At 33.3% G+C, this 27902-nt stretch overlaps 3 protein-coding genes across 3 annotated transcripts; 1 reads left to right on the forward strand and 2 right to left on the reverse strand.

The window, feature by feature from the left end:
• Nucleotides 1-218: 218 nt before the first annotated feature.
• On the reverse strand, nucleotides 219-6756 carry LOC112734626 (UDP-N-acetylglucosamine diphosphorylase 1). Its single transcript, XM_025784028.3, has 15 exons — nucleotides 6281-6756; nucleotides 6016-6070; nucleotides 5758-5909; nucleotides 4305-4344; nucleotides 3465-3554; nucleotides 3276-3388; nucleotides 3107-3181; nucleotides 2570-2609; nucleotides 2312-2394; nucleotides 2131-2208; nucleotides 1855-1998; nucleotides 1150-1217; nucleotides 898-1012; nucleotides 637-793; nucleotides 219-549 (listed from the first exon to the last, which is right to left on the reverse strand). The coding sequence occupies exons 1-15, from the start codon at nucleotides 6449-6451 to the stop codon at nucleotides 452-454; spliced, it is 1479 nt and encodes a 492-aa protein (XP_025639813.1). The 5' UTR covers nucleotides 6452-6756; the 3' UTR covers nucleotides 219-451.
• Nucleotides 6757-7379: 623 nt separating this feature from the next.
• On the reverse strand, nucleotides 7380-11536 carry LOC112734627 (3'(2'),5'-bisphosphate nucleotidase 1). The gene is made up of 8 exons (XM_025784029.3): nucleotides 11074-11536; nucleotides 10697-10772; nucleotides 9911-9984; nucleotides 9617-9822; nucleotides 8794-9001; nucleotides 8602-8700; nucleotides 8343-8496; nucleotides 7380-8062 (listed from the first exon to the last, which is right to left on the reverse strand). Exons 1-8 carry the CDS (start codon nucleotides 11356-11358, stop codon nucleotides 7899-7901), a joined length of 1266 nt encoding a protein of 421 aa, XP_025639814.1. The 5' UTR covers nucleotides 11359-11536; the 3' UTR covers nucleotides 7380-7898.
• Nucleotides 11537-21092: 9556 nt separating this feature from the next.
• LOC112735633 (protein FAR1-RELATED SEQUENCE 5-like) lies at nucleotides 21093-21899 on the forward strand. Its single transcript, XM_025785161.1, has one exon. The coding sequence runs from the start codon at nucleotides 21093-21095 to the stop codon at nucleotides 21897-21899; it is 807 nt and encodes a 268-aa protein (XP_025640946.1).
• The last annotated feature ends 6003 nt before the right edge of the window (nucleotides 21900-27902 follow it).

Below are 27902 nucleotides of genomic sequence, written 5' to 3' on the forward strand. Positions count from 1 at the left end.
TTTGCAATCCTAACCTGCAAATATATGCGGTAATTTTTTCACCCATTTTTGCATGCGAAGCCATTGCGAATTGCGATACTTGATTTCCTTGATTTAGGGGAAAAGCCATATATTGACGGGCGACTGGTTTCAAAATTGAAAATGAGTATGAACCAGTGCATTCGGTAATTTGAGAAATACGAGGAATAACGAAAACAGAGTTTGCATGGACAAATAAATGCTCAAGTAAAATTTATGAAGCATGTACATTCCTCTGCAAATCTAAAACAAATCAGTGGCCAAAAATTATCCAAAATCAAAATCCAAGGAAAATCAGATTGAAGAAGATACATATATATTGATACAAGTGAATATGGAGCTGCATACACAAATTTAATGTTGCAAGATATATGGAATGAAAACATGGTCATTGTTGTGTAGGTCACAACAAAGCCGCTGAAACGACGTGGAACTAGAATGTAATCTCGCAAGGTGCGTGAAATGTTCTTCCTCGACATATAGGTTCCAGGTTTTCACCAGCATATGAACACAGCGGTGACACTTCAACACCTGAATGAGAGAGGCAATGCAATGAAAGGAAGAATTAGAAAAGAATATATTTCTACTATCCGCGGCAATAAAAGAGGAAAAACTTACCAGTTGAATACAATGGCACCGAGTGTGTCAAGAAGCCACCTGCAGCAACAACCCAACGAGTATGGAGTCGTAGAACAAGGAGTTTTGCACTGTCTGGAGTGTCATAATTGGATCCATTTGCATTTTTCACTGGTGCAAATTCTTCCTCCCGTAGTACCTGCACATGGAGTCATAACATGGAATAAATAATAAGAATAGCATCCTTAATCACCAGGAAAGAAATTGCCATGTCCCATGTGAAAATTAGAGAATTATTATCACCTCAAAAAGTGCAGTTGTAGGAGCATAAGGAAATGCATCAAATATAAACTGTTCAAGTTTTAATCCCGTTGTATATCCATGTATAGAAGGGATTTTCTTCTCTGCAAGATGGTAACTGCACATAAAACCAATGCATGGTCAACATCTACAAAGAACATAGAAGATGGTAAATTCTGATATCGATACCGTTCTGAGGATGAGAAAAAAAATGGGAGCACAGGGCATGTGAAGGAAAGAAAGCAACAAACATACACGCTGTCTTTTTCAAGGCCATTTGCCACTTGGTTTAGAAAATCCAAGGTAAACATGTGTAAGCAGACCTGAAATCACAAGATTAATAAGAAACCTGGAAGATAATTGATACGCAAACAACAAAATAACAATCAATTGCAATCCCACTTGCATATGATGCAACAACAGTCTTACTATTAGTGGGTAGGCTACATGGATTAATAGAAACTACTGAGTCATTATCATGTGATATTTAATTATTTTATCAATTTACTGTTTTGGTTTACAAAGAAATTTTTGTGATATACACGAGGATGGGAATCAAATCACTGCACACGAGAAGTAGATGATAATTTGCACAAAACCAGATGATAATTTCCATTTTTGTAAGATAACCACTGTCTCCTAAAGTATGCCTTACGACTATCATATAGTTTAAGATTGTATGAAAGCATAAACTCTCCTGGATCACAGTATGTCACTCACTATCAAATATCAAAAGTTGATATAGTGACTTTTACTCAATTAGGAAGTGTAGGGTGTTAATTCAGGAAGTGGTTGTTGATTTGTTCAACCACTTTCAACCCCTGCTTTTTTCCATTCTAGAATTTCTAGAATATCATAGCTAGAATTCAATGGCAGTGATCCTCAATGATATAACAAAGCAAGTGCAGGAAACAGAAAGCAAGATATTATAAACAGAGCATAGAAGGACAAGAGACCAACATTACTCCAACAAAAACGAAGACGGCCAGTTGCTTGGTTGACTGCAGAAGCTAGTGATGGGTCCAACTCGCTGTATTCAACCACAGTAAGAGGTCCACCTTTACCTCGTCGTACAAACACACCAACCTTTTCTTGTGGATATGCCTATTACATTGTGACAAGATTTTATAAAGACAAAATAAAATATAAAGTACAAAATTAACTGAATCATTGATTAAAACATACTTATCATAAATAATTAGGTGCTAGTGAGGAAATAATTAATCGGTATGCTACCTTGCGGACAACTTTTGCAGCAGCAGCCACACCTTTATCGATGAAGTAACCTATAAAAGTTGGATCGGCAACTCGAACCTGTTTCACAAGATCATATCAGTACATCCATAGATAAAAAATGAGCAGTGACACAGAAATCTAGTTAGTTTAAAAGATAAAATAGGAAGCAAAGAACAATCACCAGTGCATTGTCAACTCCATAGCAATCGATATACTTGATTCCTTTTGAAGCCATATCCTCCAATAATTTGGAATATTTAAGAGCTGAACCCAAAAACAGGGAAGATATTAAGATAATATTCAATCTTGTTTGACCATATGTAAAATACTTAATATATTTATATATTACTCTCCATGTCAGTCTTATAGATTGGAATATATAAAAGAGAACATATTCCATAAAAATAAAAAATAGAATTAGAGAGCACACGTAAAGTACCTGAATACACTCCACCATTCCCATCAGGAGACTTTGCCACCTGGTTTCAAAGTATAAATATTATACCTCGAGCTAGAATTCAAAGGAACTATAGTTTTTTTAGAAATAAATAAACAAAAATAAAAAGTAACTCCTACTATTTGGTATTACTTCATTGTTTCATATAAAGTATCTTCGTTCACAAGTTAAAAATGGAAACAAATGAACTCCTTCCCCAGTTGTTTGCATGACACGAGTTTAGTTCAACCAATATTATCAAATGCTCATGTTCTAGAATGGTTAGCAGTATTATTCCTTGAAAATTCAGTCAGTTTTGCAAATTATGACATGATCAAAGACTTATATCATTTATAAGCAACCATATGTTATAATATAAGCTCTTGGACCGTTATTTTCTAACCGAGAAAAAAGAAATCTGATTGGCAGTCAAAATAACATGAACAGGAGACAAAGTTATTTCATCAAATTTGAAAGCAAAGAACGAGAGAAAAAGGACACCTAGCATGAATCTCAGTAAAATAGGGAGTGGAGTCATACCCTGTATGGAGTCTCCATAATAAATCTACCATCCTTGGAAACACAGGGGATGGTCCCCTGCTGGAAAAAGGTAACCTATATCAAAGAGGCATGTCCAAAGTAAGCAAGCAACAGTAAAAATGGGTAGAGATAGTACAATCCTGAGATTTAAAGAACTAAGACACCTTACCTGTTCTGCTTCAAGACCAAAATATTTATGACTCTCAAAGAATTTGCGTGTCGCCTCATCAGTGAATGGACTGGTCATGATGTACCAGTGTATTTGTACAGAAGAAGCAGAACCTGCAATACATGGACCGACGAAGATGAGAAATAAAGTAAAACACGAATAAACTAAACCAAGATAAGTGAGACTTACTCTCATTAGCTTGCGCAGCTAATCTCTGTACACACAAAATCTTCTCAGCTTGAAGTTGAAAAAGTGATTTTCCAGAAGGAAGTCCAATATCTAAAATGAAATATGATTATAGATTGAAAAACAGATGAGTTTCATGATTTTACTCTCTAAGCACAATCTCAATAAAATAAAATGAAAATAATAAATTCGTAAATGAAAAGATAAACAGAGCCTTATCCAAATTTCAGAGAAATATAAATTGGAGTTATCCCATAACAGAAACTTTGGCAAGACAAAATGGTCAGAAGAACTCAAAACAGATTAGAGAAAAAGCAGTTAGTATTAATTGTTAGGAAAAATGTTGGTCCTAGAATCAGAAATATTCAGCTGCTTTTACTTTAACATGCAAATATTATGTTGTGTATAATTATAACCCACCCATGTGCAACATTCAACTAACGTAAACTAAGGAATCTATATTGATTTTAAAGTGAGTTAGTGTTCTCTGCCCAAAGTTTAATAGTCTGGAAGATCCGGGTCCCCCATGACTTCTGAACTTCTAGTTAAAAAGATCTTCCCAGGAAACGAAGGGGATAAACATAAACTAATCATGTGGAAATTTTAAGCATTAACTAACCTACAAAAAGGTAAAAGATAAATATTTCAGGGAACATTTTTTTTCCACACATTAAGCGCCGATAAATTGATGAATACAATAGGAGGTGATAACTTTATTGTACTTCATAAAATTAAAATTTTAGACGGGAAGAATAAACTATTCAAACTTTAAGTGCCGACTGAAGCAACTTGAACTTCAAAAATTTGATTTCAATATCAATTCAGACAATGAGAAGTACTCACTAAAACATCCCTTAGGATCTGCACTTCCAAGCCGGGTCCCCTGCATTTTTTGTTTTGGTACATTCTCAAGTCAGCCAAACACACAGTATGGAAAATTTAGCAGTGAAGAATGAGATTTAATACTACATAAAAAAAACGTGTGCGGGAGTTAGGTTTGGAAATTGAGCATCCAAAAAATAAATAACACTAAAATATTGCATGATACATCCCATTCTTTATCAATTATTTCTCAAAATTTACTGTCGGACGTTGTGTTTCATACTTAAAAATAGAGCTTATAAATGCTCACTTTAGTGAAATAAAAATACCACTGAAATAGTATTCAGATTCAGATATTATATCAGGAAAAGTAAATTACCAAAATAACTTGAGTAATGAAAAAGAGAAAGAGGAAAGACGGGGAGGAGGGGGGGGGGGGAGAGAATTTAGATAAGCGTGGATTAAAATTTAATTACTGGAGCAAATATTGCGGTAATGTGCATCTTTATGCTTTTTTGCGGAATCCGACCACATGAGAGAGAGTGGGAATTGGGAAACGAAGGCAAGATAAAGCAACTTTATCGTACTTAATGATTACACTAACTCCGTTAGAGCCACCACTTTTTCATCGATTACGTTATTATTATAAGTGAAATACAGAAAAAAAGCTGCATCATATCGGCATATCGTAAAACATCAAAACGTTTACTATTATAGTTTTTTCTTTAAAAAATTTAACCGGGGATGGGAAAGCAGGTTCTTTTACATTTTTAAACATCTTTTCAGCCAATGATGTTGCTTTTAAGAAGAATCAATATGAAAGACCCACGATGGTTAGCTTGTCTCTAATGGAGAACAACCACAAAGGATGTGGACATTATAACAAAATAATGCTGATAGAAAACTAAAGAAATCAAATTCCTCCTGATCTTTTTTCGTCACACAATATAAAAGAATGTTATATATTCCATCTCTGTGTATATTTCTCTTATACACTTTTCATTTTTTGTGTTAAAAGTCATCGATAAGAAATGAAAAAAAGATAAATAATCTGTCTCTTTATACCACACAAAAGAAGGTACAAAAAAAATGTTTTACAAAATAATACCCCTGTTAATGTAGTAAAGTTACACTAAAAAGGTAAACCAAACTCATCATTGCATATTTGCATATTTGTTTAGAATTTAAATACCAATTAGTACTTGGTCGGTGGGATGTAATATCCGGATAATTAGATATACTTTGGATCCTAAAATCATCATCGAAGAAATGAATTTAGTATTCTCCATCATAATTAAGATAACTGCTGCTATAGAGGAGGAGGAGGAGAGAAGAAAGGGGGGGAGGTTGGTTACTGAAATACCTGAATATAGCTTAATAATGACCTTTTTACCATTCAAAAATAAATTGCACCAAAGTATGCAATGACGTAAACAATTAGTATTCCAAATTTGCAATATACATTCATTGATACCTGGCCACCGGATAAAAGCAATACAGCTACTTTGCCATCGGAAATGGCCTTCAAGCCCATCTTCCACCATCTCTCCCTCTCCTCCTGCGTTCTATCCTCCACCGTCGACACGCTGCTCTCTGGCACCGGTTCAATGGCAGCCGTCGGCAGCCCTGAATCATCCATCATTAATCCAAGCATGCATGCACGTGAAACTCACGTGGTTGCAAACATCCATACGATTCAAAAAACAATAAAATCAATTATTAAACCAAATACCTTGAGATCGAAGCGAGCATCGTATAATCCGGTCAATCCTCGAAAGATCTAAACTCTGCAACACGCAACAACAGATTAAATCAATAGAAAAAAAATCCAAAACAATTCGAATTACTCAACTGATCCAGAAAAAGAAAACGAAAACCAGAATATGCAGAGCTTCGATTCGGTGAACTGAAACCGATACAGCAGCAAATCGAATGTGAAAGGGGCAAAAAATCTAAGGTCAGGTCCAAAAATAGAAAGAAAGAAGAATAAAATTTACCTCGATATCCTTGACAAGAAAGTGGCGCTCGTCAGGGGTGAGCTCATCCCAGAGGGCAAAAGCGTCTTCCTGGCCATAGTCCTTGAGCCTCTCAAGGAGAGGCTGGGGGGGAATAGGAGTAGGGGAAACGACGCCGTTTGCTTCGAATCCCACCGACGACGGTTCCCTCATTTTGTTTTTGAGATTTCAGATCTCAACAATAGAGCGTTGAGTGTTAATAAGTGTATGGTTGGGTTTGTTGGTTACGGATACTCCAACACAAAGTAACAGTATTTGTTTTAGTGTTTTTAGTAGTAGCCCTCGCCAGGAAGACAAGAATCAAATCACTAACCACCTCTCTTCCCCTCCCAACCCTCTCCACCTGAATTTCCCCATTTGCCCCTCTTTTCCTTCCTTTACGGTAAGTCTGTAAGATATGGTTATTCAACACACGTGTCACAATTTTATGAATCCCAAAATGATGACATCTTTAGCATGTAACACAACAATAAAAAATTTATATTTATATATTAATTAATTTTGACTCTTGTTTCATATTCTTTGCTTCAAAAGACACGACTGGTTCATCCCTGAAAAGATTCTTTATCTTTAACTACTGATAGCTCTCGTTGAGCTACACATTAGCGAGTAGCAGCCACCAAACAGTGGCACTAAAAATGACTTTAAGAGTAGCACCTACCAGAAGGACGCATTTTATTTGCCAGAACAAAAGAGTGTTTTGGAAGTATCTTAAGTTGATAATTTTATCTTAGAAGCAATGACATTACAATAATTAACAATATTGGTATTTGCGGGTGAGGCAAAAGCATATGTCAAATATATTATACGGATATGCTCTTTGATTTTATCAAATACTATATAACATGACATGGCCCACTTCATTGAAATTCCAATCACCACCCTTTCTCTATCATTGCAACACTTTACGCACGTATAAGTATCGCACTTACTTCACACAGTAACAAAATCTTTAAAAACCAGCACAAAGCATTGCATACCCAACGCTGTCATGTAGATAAAGTAAAAATTCACGCGTAACTATTTTCTATTTTTATATAAAATTAATATTTAAAATAATTAAATGATTTGACAAATTTAATTAAAGTATTATCAACAGTATGTAACTATCAATTTTATATAAAAACAACTGTATACGAGTTTTTACTCGTAAATAACCAAATATAGCATATCAAATTATCCACAATCAACAATTCATTCATACATAAAAGAACCCATGGCGCATCCCTTTCTCATCTGGTATTCACAAAAATTCTTCCCAATCATAATCTTTCAAGGCATATATGAAATGAAACGGTTGATAATTTCATGCTTCATGGTTCACATTTGCTGGTTATGTTATTGAAGGTACTAGTTTATTAATGGTATGGTAAAAGATTTGGAGAGAAAAATGAGAACATAGATGGAGAAAAGATTAAACACCAGGAATATTTCAAGACAATACCAGAAGCAAAAACCAGAATATTAATAGAGTTGAATCATGCATCTAGTTTCTTCAGATCAAGTGCGAAGTATATAGCTCAATTGAGGGGAGATCCCATATAGCTGGAAGCAGGAGCTGGCAACCATAGCAAGCTCTATTGTAGAACATAAGCGGAAATCACAAGGATGAGCCTTTCTCATTGAGGGCTTCTTTAACTGCTCTCAGAAGTGATGGCATCAATTTCTGGTTTGTAACAATAATACCAGAGGCTACATCAAGAAACTTTCCTTTCGAGAAGTCCAAAGGGTTCCCTGCAGCATCTGTGACAATACCTCCGGCTTCTATAGAAGTCGAATTCATCAAACAAACGTGTACATGCATTTAGTAGAAGAAGACGACAAAGACATAATCAATTTGGAAGATTTTGAAAACCATGCAGGAACCTAGATATTGCACTTATAATATGTGAATGGAAGTCAAAATCTTCAGCATATTCAACCACACTTGTGGGTATATATGCTATTAAAATAATAAGTTCAATAAATATATTAACTCATCTTTGGAGTGTAAACCTAGACAATGAAAAATAAAAAAAGATAAAAAAGAAATTAAAACGCGCACCAGTTACAACAATGCTGCCAGCAGCATGATCCCATATTTTCTCACGGTATCCTTTGTGAGGGAAACGCAAATATATGGCCCCATCTCCTCTGGAAAGAGCTCCATATTTTGCTTGACTGTCAATTCTAACTGGAGGAGCTTTGACACCGAGTTTCTGTTTATGGTGACATCATGTTAAACGAATTACTACAGATCTTCTTTTCGAGAAAACAGATACATAAAAAAGGATAAATGTTTTTGAATAAAGACAGAGCAATACTTCTGCAATGGAGCTAGACAAGTCATGTGATGAATGTGCTGCTTCAAAAGATTCAAAAAATGATGCTTCTTCTGGATTCCCAGTATCAGTGACATGCACCTGGATGTGATAACAATTGTCATATAGTAAGATAAAAATCGTCAAGGACACCATCAAAAGTGTCAAGTAATATACTATTCAATAAGCACCAACCTTAATATGTGTCAAACCATTCAATGACTGCATGTATGCTCCATCACCTACTTTAGCAAAGAAAAGACAACCAACTTCATTAGAAGAAGACTGCTGATTATTGCCAATGGATGTCAGTGGAAGATTTGGACAAGCCAACGCGCCCAATACAACCTTCCCTTCATGAAGTAAACCTAATGCTATGGCATATTGATCTCCTCTTACAAACCTATAGTTTCATTTCACAGGCATTTAGTTACACAATGACCCAGTATCACAATAGCAAAGCCACATTGCAAAGTGAAACAGATGTTGGTTGCAAATTATGAAACTAATGACAAAAGGAACCATAGAACCAAGGGTTTAATAATGACAGTGGCAATGGATAACACAAGTCTAGGATTATGTTTTATAATTGTAACCACACCATGAGCTTATATCTTAAATCTTTTTTTAACATGTCCAGTGATTTCAATTTTCAGCAATCAATAGTCTTCTAAGGAAACTAAATTGTGTATTTCACAAGCCTTGCTGCAAACTAAAATTGAAAATGTCTGTAAAAAATAAAACTGTTTTTATAAAATAAAATGAATCTGAACCTCCTTTCCTTAATTTCTAGTCAAAGTAACATCTTGGATACTTACACCAAAGTTAATAGCAAAGATAATAACACTTCATAAAATTTATATATTTAGGATATGAGATATTTCGAATGGGTCCATGCTAAATGAAAAGCCTAATTTTTCATGAAGGGGAACAAATGAAATTTAGACATGCTGAGACAGCATATACACTATATCAGATTTAGGAAGCAGGGAAGAAAAACGAAGGGGAAAAAACTTGCCCTTTAGTGCCATCAATTGGATCCAAAACCCAGTGCCGCCCAACAGAACCACCTTCAGATTTACCATTGTCAATGGCCCTAAGTACATCTTCTGTTGTTAAAGCAGTAAACCTATCAGACTCTTCACTGGCAAGAGTATCATTGACAAGTTCCGTAATACGCTTCAGTGTTTCCTGGCCACTTTCTTTGCGAAGATCCCCTGAATCCTAGAGTATAAACTGGATTTTACATTCAAGAATAGAAAATAAACTAGATTCTGTATGTCCGAGAAATCTGTAAAGTTTACAATTTCACCTCCTCAGCTACCAATGAAAATGGTTCAGAAGGAAGCTCTCTCTCAAGTACAAAGCTAACCAAGGCTTGTGAACCTGTAAGCCATATGTAAACAACACAGAGGTAAACCTATCAAATCTGCATTTCAGGTAAATCTAAATGAACAAATTAGAATGGAAAATAGCAGCAAAAGTCATAAATAACTTTCTTTAAGCTGAATCACGTTAGACAGAATGCGAGAACATATAGCATTCAAAACTGAAGCTTCAAGTAGGGATTCAAATTGCAATTCTATAAGACTGCGTTTGAAAGGGAGACAGACTGAATTAAGTCTCTGTATTGTATTTGGTGTAAAATATACTGGATTGAGTTATGTCTCAGTATCATGTTTAGTTTAAGATAAATATTAAAACTGAGGGGTATATTTGAAAATTAAAAAGATAAATGAGAATATCTAGAAAGAAATGTTATAAAAATTTCAATCCCTAAAAATTTCAGTTCCCGGTGTCACTATACTCGGTCTCTAAAATTTTGTATCCCGGGATCTCATCACCAAACACAATACTCAATCCCAGTCCCCCGTCTCAGTCCCAGTTCTAGGAAACAATTGCAGCCTAATGGAATGTCCACTTATCTAACACATGAATCAGCTTGTTTTGCTTAACATAAAATTTATTGAAATACTTGTAGTTATGCATTGAGTCATACTAGGTACATTTGAAGTCTAGTAATTATAGGCTATCAAAATCAGTGATTGCAGCAAAAATAAGCAATCTTGATCATGCCTTGAGAAGTAAGACAACTAACCATAATCAGCCACCGTGACAGGACTCTTGTCAGATTTTGAGTGGACATCGGATTGCAAAAGAGCCTTTTGTACTTTCTGTAACAAACAAACCACACAAGCAGCAATCAGCATCCATTGGAAACAAGATCATTCATTCATTCATAGCAAAGTTCTGTTATAGGGTTTGGACCAACGATGGGCTTGAACACACACTTTATCAATTGACATAGAAAACTGTCCACCCCCAATACAAAGTATAGCAATGCTATTGCACAATAAACAAATCGAAAATTTCAGTAAATCGCACACCCATTTGCAAAGTAAAGATTTTTACAGAAACCCTGAAGACTAAGATGTGAAAAGATTGCAACTTGAGTGGGAAGGGATTGTGGGGTACCTGGCAGAGACGAGCGGCCAGAGTCGCTGCTTTTTTCGCAGCAGCTAGCTCCTTGTCGTAAGGCATTGAAGAAGAAGAAGCAGCAGCAGCTAGAAAAGGTGAGGAATAAGAATAAAACACGGAGAAAGGCCTTCTTGTCCCCCGAGGAGTTGCAGAGATGGTGGTGGTGATGATGGGTTGGTTTCTGAAATTGGTGACACAAAAGCAGCTGCAATCACCTGTTCTTCCACTTCCAACTGCAACTGCTCTTGCTCCTAGCCAACGTGTGGGTGTACACATTTTCATTTTTATTTTTTATTTTTAAGAAAAAAGTGGTTCCGTTATAGTAGCATTTGCATTTCACTCATAATTCCCATGTCTTGCTTTTCTCTTTGGCCCATCCATTTTGCTCTCCAAATCTCTTTCCTCCGCCATTATCCCTTTCTCAGTTTTTAAAATTACATTTTTTTTACAATGGCGGGCCAAAAGGCCCAAATCAGAAACAAAAACTAATAGGTATAAGAAAATAGAAGAGCATGTTAAAAAAATAAAAAATAGTAGAGCAATGGGAGTATGAATATGATAAGTGGATAACTAAGAGATGCTAATGAATCTGATCTGAATACAATTATTAACTTTACTGAGCTCAGGTTATTAATTGTTTTTTATCAGAATGATTTTAATACATTCATGATTGATTGAAATGCTGTGCAGCTGAGATTATATGTTTGGAAAATTTTCACATGCTCCAACTACTTTAGTGGAACACCGCTGTACCAAGTACGGATAAGTTATAAGTTAAATTTTTGTCCATTAGTATGTATTGCAATGTCAAAAAAATCCTGGAATAAAGACTAAATAGAAAAAAAAAAAATAGTGATCCAGCGGCTATGTTAGGATGGATACCATCAATAGAAGTTTTTGAAATTGATTGAGCCATAAAATGGTTAAAAAAATCAAATAAAAAATTAAATAATTTTTTTTTCACATAAAAATTCGAATCAAATAATATTTTTTAATAATAATAATAATAATTTTTAAATTTAATTAAAAATCAATGTCAACATAATTCTTTCTTTTATTTAAAAATAATTTTTATTTTATTCAAGTACTAGAATAAAATTCTTTTCTAAAAAATTATATAATTATCAAATAAAATAAGTAAATTTATATAAAATTTGTGAAATTGACAAGAACATTTCTGATCATTTTAATTTACTCGTTATTAGTTTAAATTGCATAAACACAATAAAATAATATTAGGTGAAAATTCAGAATATATATGTTGTACCTTATAATTCATCTGTACATTTTTTTTAATTATCATATACTATATACTATATGCCATGTATTATATATGCACATGACTATTATTATATGATTAAAAAACATTAATTTATTTTATAGTATTAGTGATAATAAATTTGGGTAATATTAATTTAGGTATAAAATAGAAAAAAAAAGGTAATTTAAGATGATTAAATAAAATTTTATTAATTGAGGTGTGACAATAGTCTTTTTCTCTACATAATAATAAATAAATAATCAAATAAAAATTATACTTATAGAAGCATAAAAAAATTATGCTTATAAAAAAGATAATTAATCCTTTTATTTTAAATATATTTTATTGCGATTAGTTTTATAAATTATTAATTTTAAATTTTAATACAATCATATCATTTAATTCTATTATTAATGGGTAAATACTATTGTTTAGATAAATACTTATTAAAGTTATTTTATTGAAAACTTATATATTTGACTATCAATAAAACATAGTAAACACTATATATATACCTAGCAACTTCTATTTTTTTTTTAAAGAACAAAAGAATACCTAAGTGTTTTGATTTTTAAGGAGAAGAAACAAATATACAAATATAAGAAATAATAGTAATGTGTGTGTTATTTCAGTAATTATAAGAAATAATAGCAAAAGTCTGCTTAAAACGCACCGCACACAATTACAAGTTTATTTTTTTGGAGAAACTAAAAGGAGAAAAAAAAAACAATAACAAAAAGAGATAAAATGATCAATGAAAATTGGTTAATAGTTAAAAACAAAAAAAAGTAAAAGTGTAACAAATAAAACAACACAACACAACACAGAAGTATACGATTTTAATTTCCTCGTTCTTTCTATGGGTTAAGGGAATAATTTGTGTCTTTTTTATGGTGTTCTCCAACAAAGTAAAATCTCTCAATATATTTCTATTCAATTTTATCCTTCTAATTATTTTATTATATATTTTAATAGTAAAAAAAATGAAATATCAGTGTACCAAAAAAGTACGGTGGTACATGTGAAAACCTTCCTATATGTTTTATATAGGCGTTGATATAAAAGCTGCTAATGGGAATGTGCAAATATATGCATTCTTTATTGTGAAAGATATGAGGTGGAATTCTTTGCATATGATTAGGTATCTTTAACTCCCCAGTGTTAGTCTAAGAAGAGAGTAATGAATGAGATTGGAAACACCAGTGTTAGTCTAAGAAGAGAGTAATGAATGAGATTGGAAACACCAGAGATGGTTTTAGTATCGCATTTCACACTGTATTTGTGTTTGTGATGTTGGGGTGGGGAGGTGGGATGTGTGTGAGGGAGAGAAGGTGGCTTGTTTGCATAAGAAAAGCATGACATAAAAAACGTTCCATTCCCAAACTTCTCAACCCCTTTCTTTTTCCCAGGAAAACAGCCATCCTTTCCTCGTTGCAATTCCGTGGTCCCCACATCCACGTGTCAAAATCTCATCCCTTTATTTATTTTTTATTTTTTTTTACCAAAGATAGGAGACTCGAATCCTCAACCTCTTAATTGAGTATGGGGAGACTATGCCATTTGAACTATTACTCATTGGCTCATCCCTTTATCGCATGTGTTATAAATATATATAAATTTAGATCATCTAAAATTTGAATTTCACCTTATAGAGTAAGGTGTGATCTCTCACCATTAATTTCATAAATGGAACCAAGAATAAATATGAAAAAGAAACAATTCAAGAGTAGAAGATCACACTTTATTCTCTAAAATAAAATTCAAATTTTAAAAGATCCAAATCCAATATATATATATATCAAAATAGATTCTTAAAAAATTTTACATAAAAAATTTTGATTTTCAACAAAATTTTATTGCATGAAGATTCTGAATTTTATAAAATTAAAGTATATTATTTTTTAGTTAAATTTATTATTTTTATTTAGATAAATAAATTATTAAAAATTTGACAAAAAGACATATAATACTTTATTTGACAAAATTCTTTAAGAATTGATTTGGATATATAGTTAAAAAAATATTATATGCATAATTTTGTATACTCTTTTTTATATATCTTTTTATTTTTTTACTAAAATAATTGATAAGAAATATTTTTTATACTATAAAAATATACAAAAAAAAATTAGTACAAATATTATTTCTTGTGACAAAAACTCAGATTTCCTCTCCTAATATCAAAATCAGCAAATTAAATAAATAAAGTGTCACATACTCAATAGGATATATTCATCTCCTTTAAAATTAGGTAACAATATATATATATATATATATATATATATATATATATATATATATATATATATATATATATATATTGTTTTTCTAATGTTTTTCATTTGTTTCAACGTTTTATAAAACATTTCAGTAAAATCTATTTATCAAAATATAATGAATAATTTTTTATTTGGACGATATGGATGAATTTTGAAAATTTGAGTCAATTTTTTTTTAATTGAATTTGAATTAATTTTTAACCTCCCTAATAATTCTCCCCGTTATCTACCTCCATGTCACTATCTGAGCGCTACTTTTTTTTCCCAAAATTCACCCAAGAAATAAAATAAAATGGAAAAAAACAAAATAGCTATTAAAAAAGTTGTACTGTTGTATGTATATACTAAGGTGTATAAAGACGGCTAATTTTTTTGGTATGGAAAAAATATTGGTATTTTTGTTGAAAATGAGAGTATTTGGTGTAATTACAGATGAGTGGATTTTTTGGGTGAGAAGCCAACACGTGGGGGCGTGTTGCAACACGTGGGGGGCGTGTTGAATGATTTCCATACTACTATAATACACTTCAAATATCAATATTCAACCAAAACACCATCTCTCTTTCTATATTAAAAATAATTTCTGTATAAAGACTATATATGCATGAGATATAAATAGACAAGAGAATAATAATAAGGGAAGGTCTCTTGTGGCTAAAATTGTGGTGGCTAAAGGTGACTTATTGTTGACCAACAAATATTTTGTTGACACCTAGTGGTGTTAGGTAATGCAAAAAAAGTGTTAAGACCAAGGGCAAAAGAATAAGGGTATGTCCAAAAACTGTTTTTTGTTCATGTAGATCATTAATTCATTATTGAATCATGGCCCTTGTTTTGATCAATTTTGTTTATTTTTTTAAAATTGTATAATGATATGTAATGTACGTTCATTTAAAAATAATACAAAAAACTATTTGAAATTATATTTAAATTAAGATTTAATCATTTTGTTAGTCCCTATAATTTTGCAAAATTTTTAATTAGGTCTTTGTATTTTTTTTTTAATTGAGTTCTTACACCAATTTTTTTTTAATTGGATCTCTACACTTTTTTTCTTTTATTTGGGTCCTTGCACCATTTTTTTTAGTTAGATCCCTATAAAATTAAGTCAATTACTGCCAAAAAAGATATAATTAAAAAAAATTAGTACAGAGACCTAATTACAAGAAAAAAAAAAGTATAAAGACCTAATTGAAAATTTTGTAAAACTATAAAAACCAACGGAGTAATTAAACCTTAAATTAAATATTATTTTAAAATTTTAAATTTATTTTAAATATAATCAGTTAAATGTAGTTTGAATATATATAATTTAATTTTAGCATTTATATTTAGAATTATATTTATTAATTAAAATTAAATAGTATATAATTTTAAATTATAAGTTAGTATATGTAAATTATATTAATTAATTTATTATTAATTTTAAGGATAACTAATTAAAATTAAACTCTGAAAAAATTATTTCTATTGAGCATGAAAATGCTACCGTTAATTTTTTTTATGAAATATTCAAGATGTAACCCAAACCATAGTAGGTTTTTTTTAATATTTTCTATATGATTAAACTAAAAAACCAAAAAAAGTTTATTTTTAAAAGTTCATTAAATTAATAGATTTAAATTTTATATTTAATAATATATAATAAATTTAAACTATTTTAATAATATATTTAAAATATTTTAATTTATTTATTATTTATGTAATGCATGATTAATATCAGTTATCTACCAATTTATTTAAATTATAACTATATTAGAATAAAATATTTTCTAAGTAAATAAAAATTTGATATTCACCTTCATTTAAGATTTTGTCAACAAAAATTTAAATTAATTATTTTTCTATTGGTGCCATAAAATAAAAGTATCAAAAAATTATCTATTTATTTTAAAAAAAATCGATAAAGTGATAAGTTTTTAATTTTTAGTTGCCTAAAAATTTTTTATAACATTTTTAACTTATACTTTAGAGAATTTTACAACCATGTATTTAATTATCTCAATTATTTTTTAAGATGTAATATTTTATTTATAGTTATTTTTTATTATTTTTATTTTTATCTCATTTGACATCGAACTTAGCTTGTTATAAAATTATAATATTTAATCTATTATATATTATTAAATATAAACTTTTAATTTATTAATTTAATGAACTTTTAAAAATAAACTTTTTTTTGGTTTTATAGTTTAATCATATAGAAAATATTAAAAAAAAAAACTACTATGATTTAGATTACATTTTGAATATTTCATAAAAAAATTAATGGTCGAATTTTCATGTTTAATAGAAATAATTTTTTTAGAATTTAATTTTAATTAGTTATCCCTAAAATTAATAATAAACTAATTAATATAATTTACATATACTAACTTATAATTTAAAATAATACACTATTTAATTTAAATTAATAAAATATAATTCTAAATATAAATGCTAAAATTTAAATTATATATGTTCAAACTACACCTAACTGATTATATTTAAAATAAATTTAAAATTTTAAAATAATATTTAATTTAAGATTTAATTACTCTGTTAGTTTTTATAATTTTGTAAAATTTTCAATTAGGTTCCTATACTTTTTTTTTTCTTTTAATTAAGTCCCTGCACCAATTTTTTTTTTTAAATTAGATCTCTCTTAGCAGTAATTAACTTAATTTTATAGGGATCCAACTAAAAAAAAAGTTCATGCAGGGACCCAAATAAAAGAAAAAAAAGTGTAGGAATCCAATTAAAAAAAAGTTTTGGTATAAAAACTCAATTAAAAGAAAAAAAAGTACAGGGACCTAATTAAAAATTTCGCAAACTTATAGGAACTAACAAAATAATTAAACCTTAATTTAAATATAATTTCAAATAATTTTTTGTATTTAAATAAACACAAATTACATATTATTATACAATTTTAAAGAAATAAACAAAATTAATTAAAACAAGAGCCATGATTCAATAATGAATTAATGACTCACATGAACAAAAAATAGTTTTTGAGCATGCATTTATCCTTTTGTCCTTGACCTAACACTTTTTTTGCATTACCCAACACCACCATATGTCAACAAAATATTTGTTAATCAACAAAAGTCACCTTTAGCCACCACAATTTTAGCCACCAGAGAACTTCCCTAATAATAATACTGAAAGATATTCATTCACTGATCCATGATCATGGTGGATAATAGCACAGATTCATCATCAGGAGCGGAGCGGGTGATCAGCATCATCACCCTCAGCTTCCTCCAGGCTTTCGATTCCACCCCACAGACGAAGAACTCGTCGTTCACTACCTTAAAAAGAAAGCTTCTTCTTCACCACTCCCTATCGCCATCATCGCCGACGTTGATCTCTATAAGTTCGATCCATGGGAGCTCCCAAGTACCCAACTTTTCCACACACCATTTCATCTTTCCTTCCATTTACTGAAACCCACATACCCAATTCGTCTATCGGTTTCGTATTAGTAGCATGTGAATTAAAGTGATTATTTTTAATCTTGATTTTGTGAATATATAGGTAAGGCAGCGTTTGGGGATCAAGAGCGGTACTTTTTCAGTCCTCGGGATAGGAAGTACCCGAATGGAGCTCGGCCAAACAGGCGGCTACTTCTGGGTATTGGAAAGCCACCGGGACATATATAGAATGCATCTATTTAACACATTTCCATCGGCAGCTTTTACATGCAACACCTATAAAACATATAATCTCAGATGCACAGCATTTCAATCAACTATGAACGTATTAAAACCATTACGATAAAAAAAACAATTAATAATTTGAGTTCAGTAAAGTTTAGCATCTTTTAGTATGAATAAGACTGTATTTAGTTGATAAGTTGTCCTAAATAAAAGGTTATGTTTAGTTAAAAAAACAGGATAAGACAAAATAAGATATTGAAAATAAGACATAAAGAACACAGACACAATATTTAATGCTTTTGAATTTTATTTAGGAGTAAACATCCAAAAAAAGGTACGTCCCAATCCCTCTCTTTGTGTTCCATGAGACATGGCAGCTCTTTCGTGGCTTCCAACCTTAAAAACAAACAGAATTAATATACGTGTCACTTAATGATGATGAGCTGGCCATCAAGTGTCCATTAAGTGCCAAGCTGGCAAGTAAAAAATGGACAGGGGTCGATATGTCCCTTTCTCCCAAACAAAAACGTTGTCGTTTTAAGTAGGGATTGAAATAGTGCGTTAAGTGCGTGCTTTGGGTTTCCATTTAACCTTTCTTCCCTTTCTCCTAATTACAGAATACCCAAGAATCTTTTCATCTTCTCTCTGAAGACGATAAAACCACGACGCTCTACCTGGCTGTGGAACTAAGTAACACGCTGATAGTGTTGCTAACAACGCTCCAAGTGAAGCTTCAAACGATACCACTGACGTACTTCTTGATAACGTTGACAGAATTTCCTAGTGCAAGCTTTTGACTAGGTAAGTGTGTAGGTGTCCTGTTATTTGATAAATTTTAATATTATTAGACTATTGGTATATTGTTTAACGGGATAAATAAAAAATATTAATTATAATTTTGTCCTTTATTGAACAAATGGGCATATGGAAGAGTTCATCCAATGGGTTGGGCTCAGTTATCTGAGTTTTGGGCTAGTCCGTTGTACATGACCTTAACCAAGAATGAAAAGAAGCTAAAGTTGTGCTGTGCAATGCCTCATGTAAAAAACAAGGACCTATTTCTCAAACCCTAACACGGGCTAGAGTGGTTGCATCTTTGATAATTGGTATGTTCTTCAATGCTTGCATACTTCAGTTGCCTTAAGGGGATCGTTTTGGAATTTATTTTTCATTCAGTGGATGGAATTTTTGTTCGAGCGTTGATGACAACTCATTACTTTTCTGTGTTTTCCCATTGTGCCTCTACTACAATTTGATGAAATTATGTTAAGATATCACTTTTGAATTCTAATGCAGTTCATTTATTAGTATGTTGTTGTTTACTAGTGTATTCTTGTTTATTATTTATAATAGATATTTCCGGAGTGTGATTATAATTTAGAAGTTTTTTTTTTGAAGCACAAAAAAATCATAATACTTTGCGCGTAGGTTTTAAAAGTAGAATGGTGTTAAACTGCCTTGTTAGTATTTTTTTTTGAAAGTAGTATACTGTTAAGAACGTATTTGATCCCTTCAGTGCAACTTGCATACTTTTTTTTGAAGAAGCTATTTGATCTTTTCATAATGTAAAATAGGTTTAAGAACTTATCTGATGTCTTCAGTATAACCTGCATGATTTATATTTTTTTAATAAGCTATTTGATATTCAATATTGATTGAGTATGGATATACTATTGAAAGTATTGAATAAAAAAAACTGTTGGTACTGAGAGCTAGTTTGATGTTATATATAGGCGTGCTTGGATGAGGAAGTAATGGACCATTTCGAGGGTTCATTGTTTTTGCAAGATGAAGATGTGCGTGCCGACAATGATCCTTTGGCATGGGAGGACATTGAGGGTTGTTGTGTTCCAAAAAATTATACCAAGGAAGTGCAGGGTATTGATTGTAATCTCGATAAATTTTTTGGTGACACCTTCTATGACAACTGGGATGAAAGATTAGTTGATGGTATTGATGAGCTTGGGTATATAAATATAAAAGAAATAACTGCAAGTAAGGTTAGGTTGTTACATTTTCGGGATCAGACTGTTGTATTTTCTTTCTACCAATTATATTCAAAGATGAACGATTTGCTGTTAAAAAGAATAGGATTAGAAGATATGTCAAAAATGAGGTGACACAGCAACAATTTGTTTGCTTTAGGGAGGGGTTTAGAGATCCGGGGTCTGAGAATGATTCCCATCGACGCAAACGCGAGCCAAAGCTTGAGACTAGATGCGGATGTCTGGCTGAAATGCGTGTTCATGCACATGTCGAAAGAGGTAGATGGATCATTTCATACTTTCAGGATGAGCACAACCATGACATGCTTGATGATAGATTGACCTTTATGCTTATCGGGCCTAGGAAGATGAATGATGCCGCCATCGATCAAATGAATCTAATGCTAAAAGTTGGGATAAAAACACCTCAGATATATTTATCGTTTGTGCACACTACGGGTGGATTCCAAAATGTACCCTTCTTGAAGAGAGATATGCATAACCAAACAGTGAAGCAACGGAGGGTCATAAGGGGGATGCTATGTGTTGTCTAAAGTTCTTGGAGTCAATGGCTGAGGAAAACCCAAGGACGTTAGTTCAATACCTAGCTGACGAAAAGGGTTGTTTGGTACACATTTTTTGGTCGGATAGCTGTAGTCAACTAGACTATCATTTGTTTAGGGATGTGTTAGCGTTTGATGCGACTTATTGTAAGAACAAGTACATGTGCCCGTTGGTTGTATTTTCTGGGGTTAATCATCCTAACGAAACCATTGTGTTTGCCGCAGCACTTGTTGTGAATGAGAAGGAGGAGACATATACATGGTTGCTTCAATAATTTCTTGGGGTTATGAAGGGCAAAGCTCCAGGGTGTGTAATAACAGATGGGGACAAGGCCATGAAAAAAGCAATCAAATCTGTGTTTCCAAGTGCTTACCATCGGTTGTGTGCATGGCATTTACTTAGGAATGCAACCTCTAATCCCAGCAATCCGACGTTCACATCTGAATTTAAGAAGTGGATGCTTTTTTATTATGAGGTTTCAGAGTTCGAAGATCGGTGGGTCAAATTGGTTACGGAGCTTGGTCTTCAACATAATGAATGGGTTTGTGACTTGTTTGCTAGGAGGAAAATGTGGGCGACTGCTTACATTCGCGGGCACTTCTTTGGTGGGTTTCAAAAAACATCAAGGTGTGAGAGATTGCATTCTATGCTTGGTAAATTTGTGCACTCTCGACATAACTTGAGAGACTTTATCGAACAGTTCTTGCGATGCATATGTCAAATGAGGTCAAGGGAAGCACAAAGTGAGTTGGCATCTGTTGTTGGGGATTTAGTGTTGCAGAGTCCACTACATGCATTGGAAAGATCTGCCGCCAACACACTGATGAGAGAGATTTTCATGTTATTCAGGCCAATGTTGTTAAGAGGTTGTACGCTAAAGGTTCGTTCATGTACATTGACACCAAGTTGTGAGATTTATACACTGTCAAGGTCGGAAAATCCTAACAAAGGATGGAACATGTCTCACTATCGGGACAGATCAACATTTAAGTGGTCCTGCTTCAGGATGGAATCGGTTGGCATACTTTGTGATCATATCGTGGCAGTTCTACTACATCTTGATGCGGAAGAGATACCAAGAGTCTTCTTATAGATCAATGGTCGAAGAATGCTCGATCAAAAGTGTGGGAATTTATGGAAAAATGACCCTTTTACTGGGTATCAATGAGAACCTGCCATAATTAGATGTTAAACAATCTGTGCAGGGAGATTTGTGTTCTTGCATCTTCTGGTAAAGCCGAATTTAATGAGCTGAGGGATAAATTTCGCAATGAGCTACTGAATTTAAAACAGAAAAAAGATTTAGGCCAGACGAGTATGCAGACTGGTGTGGCACAGTCATCGACACTTGAGGGATGCGTTAGGGATCCGCAATTGGCCCGCTTCCCAAAGAGGGAAAGAAATGATTTGATTAATCACCCATTGGTGAAAGGGGGTTAAGAGGTATGGTCTTTGTAGGAGGGTGGGGTATAACCAATTATCTTGCCACTTGAATGCGAACAACCGTAGTAATAGGCATGATAACGATCAGGACTACTTGGAAAGCGACGTGTATAACCAAAGTCTTGGGCAATGGTCAGACTAGGTTTGTGGTTCTATTTGTTTGGGTTCATTAGAATGTTAATAATGTTCTATGAATATGATTTGATGCTTTCTTTGATTAAGTTATTGTGTGCATGACATGGATAATGATTTTTTGAAAAATATGTGTTACTTTTTCGGATTCACATGTTACTTATATCCTGCAAGTGATATCAACAACTGATAGGGTTAAATGCCTTCAAACTAGACATGAATTAATAAGGTGTGTTGTATATTATTGCCTTTGTTAGTTGTTAGGATGATGAGGAGGAGGAGAATGTAAACAATTTTCAAACATGTTGGAGCGACTTTGGTGATGCACAATTAGCAGATGATGAAGTTGATGAATATGCGGAAATTCCATATCCGTACTTTAGTTTTCAACATTAGGTCTCAGTTGTGCTGGTCCCAAAAGAAAGCATGTTATTTGTTTTTTATTTCTGTACATGGGAGTAGTAGACTGTGTGTAATTGTTTAACTATTGGATTTATGTCTGTGCAAAACACCGACTCATTTGATTCTTTTTAAAGGGTCCGTGGAGTTGGCTTTTTATTTTTGAATTTGTAATTGTTGATTTAAGGTTGAAATGCAATTGCAGACTTTTAATGTTTGTGTAGACAAGTCTACATGGAGGATAGTCTAGCGATTTCAGAGAAAGTTTATTCAATATTTAAGGTCTCCACTATTTATTTTAATGTCAGTCGTAAACTTTTTTTTATTTATAGTTTTTAAGGTAAATGTAGCCTAGTTTGTATTAGACTTGCATATTTATATATGGAATGAGATAGACATGCTGAGAGGAAATAAGGAAAGATCAGTCTTAGATTAAAATTTTTAGAAGACATGACTAGAGCGTTCCTAAATAAATTTAGTTAGACTAAACATCAAATTAATACACCCAAAGAAAACAATGTATGCTTAAATATATTTAGTTAGACAACATGACTAGACCGTTCCCAAATATATCTACTTAGACGAAACAACAAACTAATACACCCAAAGAAAACAATGTATGCTTATTGGTGGTTCACATTACACACAAGGTTACTAGGCTTGGGGAGTCAATGTGACCAAACTTTCAAAAGGTGGTCCACAATCTACGATTAAAATATATCCGCAAAATAGACTTGGCAATCTTCTGTTAACACAACTAAGCAAAATAAAGTAAACCAACTTAAACTTTGTGGAGCTATAATTCAAAGATCTCTTCTAGTTGGATAGGCAATTCGTGATCCATTGAGTAACTTCATTGAAGGGAGCCATGAGAAGAGCAATTGCAGTTGGCATCCAAACAACTTTCTCCTCCATCTGGATTTAAGATACGTGATTCAATGTTAATACAAAATACACAATGAGCCACAGTAATAAAGGGTATACAAATGTGGAGTAGCCCCTACATGTGGAACAAGATTGTTTTGGAATCCAATAGCCATGGGCATCCAGTTAAGCACCCATACAACAGCTGTCTCACTGAATAAATACGGTATGACTAGATGAGTGGATTAATACTAATAACACCATTTAATATGGACGACGGAATTTTGACTGACCTCGGTTGGCATGATGGAAGCCATTTTGCATCAGATATGTGAAAACACAAAATGCTTGTAGCCTTCTTCTTGAACGTCGACAGATATTTAGGATGGGATATTATGCGGGATAGTGCAACCCCCAAATCTTCTACTATACGTTTTCTAGTTTTGCTCTCATTCTCCCCTATTGACACATTCAAATGGTACATGCTCTGCTCCCTGAACCCTACTACCAAAATGTACCAGTGGTTGGACTCCTCTATAATCGGGATATAAGCCTACATTGTTTGGGGGCTTGTTAAGGGTGTGGCCAAAAATGGAAATAAAAATCATGTTAAATTTCAAAAATTTACTCATGGCTCATATTTCAAGGTCGAGGATGGTCTCATCCATCGCTCCTTGTAAGTACCAACCAATTCGGACAAAAGCTTTCCTTCGAGGACGTCAGTTTGCACATGTTACAAAGGAAAATTTTTCATTTAGTCAACATAATCTATATCAGTCAAGAAAAATTTTCTTCGTTGTGGCATTACCGCGAAGGACGGTGGCAAGCACCAAGTTGTTGGGCCCTCTGTTGTTTGACTCCCCAGCGTTATCCTCATTGCCAAAGCCTCGAAAATCCTCTGGTCTAAAAAATGTCACATGATCAACATCACTAACTATTGCCTGGTGACGATTATGTCCTCAAAATTTACAAGCTCTTCCCTATGTCACCAAAAAGGTGAATATGAGACTAGTCAACAATGGTCAAAGCGGAAAATCTGAGTCATTGAGTAAATCAACTTTCACTTACATGAGATCTAGATGTAGGTCGAATGCGTATAGTGCAACCTTTTTTTGCACCTCAGTAAGAGTGGCGTCTATTGGTGTGAGGAAGTCATTGCCATCCACTGGCTTTGAGGAAACTCCATCAGCGGCATTCATTCGTACTGTGTTTATCAGGCTCCTAAACAATTTCACAAGATGTGTAGGTGATGCCTTCGAAGTGCTACCTTGATACCCGGAAGCTCAGTTGGATGCGAACCCCTGTGGCTGGTCAACACCATCGCGAACATAGACTTTGCTACTCGTTCCCGTTGATCCCTTTCTAAATAACATAGGTTGGATCCCTCCGCCACTCTTCCTATACATCATTATAGGCCGCCCAACCAAAGGTGCGCCCCTTCGGGGGGGTTGAGAAAGACCATAAGCGCCAACGAGGCTTTCGCTGGAAAGAAAATTCGATTAGGCTTGACACGAGAAATGGATACCTTGAGATGAAATTAGACGTGGTGGCTCATCACGGGTTGGTAACTCCACCATAACTTGCGGCTGTGGCAGCGGCCAATCCTGTTTTACCTTCTATACAAAAAAGATAAAGAAAACCGACACCCAAAAATATGATTTTTTAAATGAATTGTTTCATTTTAAAAGATTTGAGTATCTTTAAATGTTTTGTCATTTTTAAACGATCCTACTAACATATTTTTATTTTTCTTGGTACTCCATATTTTCCAACAATAACTTCATTTCAATAATAGAAGTCTCTAAGACCCAACAATACAAGTAGGCTATTTTTTTTATAAGTGACCAATGGATCAAAATCTAAATATTGTTTCCCATTTAAAGGCCCAAAAAAAAAAATCTAATTACGTGTAAACACAAACTTCAACAAAATCTTGACCTAAAAACAAAAAAGAAATTCAACAAAATCCTAACTATATAAAAAAATAAAGTACTAACAGTCTTTAGGAAAACCACATGTTTGACCAAAAAAAAAGAAAATAAAACCACATGCATTGAGGCACCGTATAAAGAAATAGAGATCGTTATACCCATACCTGATGCTCAAGAATGGAGTGGCTTGGCCAACTAGTGCCACCATGCGACTGGTTCTTGCTAGCGATATAACCACCTTGGTCATCATCTTGAATGGAGATGTCAACGGTTCTCTCGAGGTCAACAAAGTTGTTGGAACCTGCGATGAAATGGTTCGTCTCGAGTGTACTCATTGCTGGCACGTTGCCGGTGACTTTGGAAACGTCCTTCTCCGCTCTTGGCCTTTTACTGGCTTGAAATGGTGCATCGTTGACACCCTTGTTGAATGCTGTGTTCTTAAAGTTATGCTCAATGACTGCAACGGTGGAGCATAACATGGATAGAGTATGGTTGCGTTGTTGTAAATGCCCTTCACATGCATCTATCTTTGACATTAGTGCTTCGACAGGGGAAATTAGTTCTTTCAGAGTAGAGATAACATCGTCCTTCATTGGAGTCTTATCCTGGGATAAAGACACGAAAATATAAGTCAGATTTCAACAAGATTCAATCATTCCATTTGATCTGAGTGTATGGAGATATTTACTTCTTGACAAGGTTGTGTTAACGTTGCCCCTTCTGGTATTTGAGGCATGTCTATGGCCACGGGGATCTCTCTTTCTTGAGTGGCCATGGGGACTCTTCCTCAAATGACATCTCTTCTCTTTTGTGCGTGAATATGTTTGTGCGAGTATATGGTGAGTCCCTCTTTTAATACCTTCTAACGTGCGAGACTGATCATAAATTTGCCATGCAGGATACAAATTGTCACCGTCCCATTTCCAACTAACAAAGGCCCAAATAATCGGATAAATCTCAGGTGATGGGGTTGACCCTATGATGTTATAGGCCCTAAATGTTATTATATGTCAATATCGCGAGACTGTCCTGAGCAGAATTGCTGCTATTGCATCATATGAGGATTAAAGCAGACCATATAATATTAAATAATTTTTCTATGCAATCACTTACTAAGAAACGGCAATAAATAAAATATATTTACATACTGAAGTAGCATGTCATATGATCACTCTTCGTGATTGTGGGCCCAGACTTATGTCTCATTCCTTATGCCTCTAACCAATTTATTAAGCTATGTGCTAACTATATCATGCTACATTTTATATCATTATATAATAAAGTAGAAGACCCACGCATAGTACCATATTATACCCATAACTCTTATGTAAACGAATTACTAAGCTGAACTAACAAATTATAACATGTTGTTTGTCCCTATTAATAAGTATTTTTGCTTAACTACCAAAACCTATAAAGCTACGATAACTAATCCCCTTATCACTATAATTGGAGGATAAGATTGATTCTTCGTTGAAAAACAAATATGGACAAATTCTAGACTACACTTTGGCCTTTTCATTTAGATTTTGCAGATATCACTGCACCAACTATCATACTAGACTACACTTTGCCCTTTTCTTTTAGATTTTGCAGATATCACTGCACCAACTGTCATACTTAAAAATATTGTGCAAATAAAAGTAAGCCTACTAGTCAATAACGCAAATATTAGATAAAAACCTTAATACAAACAAAAGCATCTTTAAATTAATTTTCTTCATCAATATGGCACGCAAACACAACCTAGGGAGACAAATTACATTTAATGCTAACCATAAAAAAGACACTAAATGAATCTAGGAACATAGCCCCTCAGAATCTTATTGGGGTCATGAGTTGAATAGCTATCATGAGCCCTATGCTAAAGATGTTTCCTAACTTCAAAAACGATATTCTCGCTTGGCCAGCCACCCTGCTTGTGGTTTATTCATGGATGTCTGCGACTTTGCCACTTTTGAGCCCACATCCTAACTAAGCCACCAATGGCATTGAAAGGTCCCCCAACAAGGGAGACAACTGTGGTGCCTTGGACTATAGGATCCTCAAGCTGCCAAAGTCAAGTAAAAAGACTGAATTATTATCAAACTAAACCGGTGAAGATTTTTTTCAGCATATTTAATAAATAACAGTATTTGTTACCACTCCACTGATGCGCAAGTGGTTGAAGGACCTTTTCGGGTGGAGCCAAGAAATAACCCAAGCACCAAATCTATCACTGAATCACATAAAAATGAACCACACTTGGTGATGCATGTTGGAAAAAAGTGAGTTTGATATAGCAAAACCAAATGGATTTCTTATTCAAACATATGAATATAACCTTG

This window comes from Arachis hypogaea, chromosome 3 (assembly GCF_003086295.3).
Source record: "Arachis hypogaea cultivar Tifrunner chromosome 3, arahy.Tifrunner.gnm2.J5K5, whole genome shotgun sequence".
Classification (NCBI taxonomy): Eukaryota; Viridiplantae; Streptophyta; class Magnoliopsida; order Fabales; family Fabaceae; genus Arachis; species Arachis hypogaea.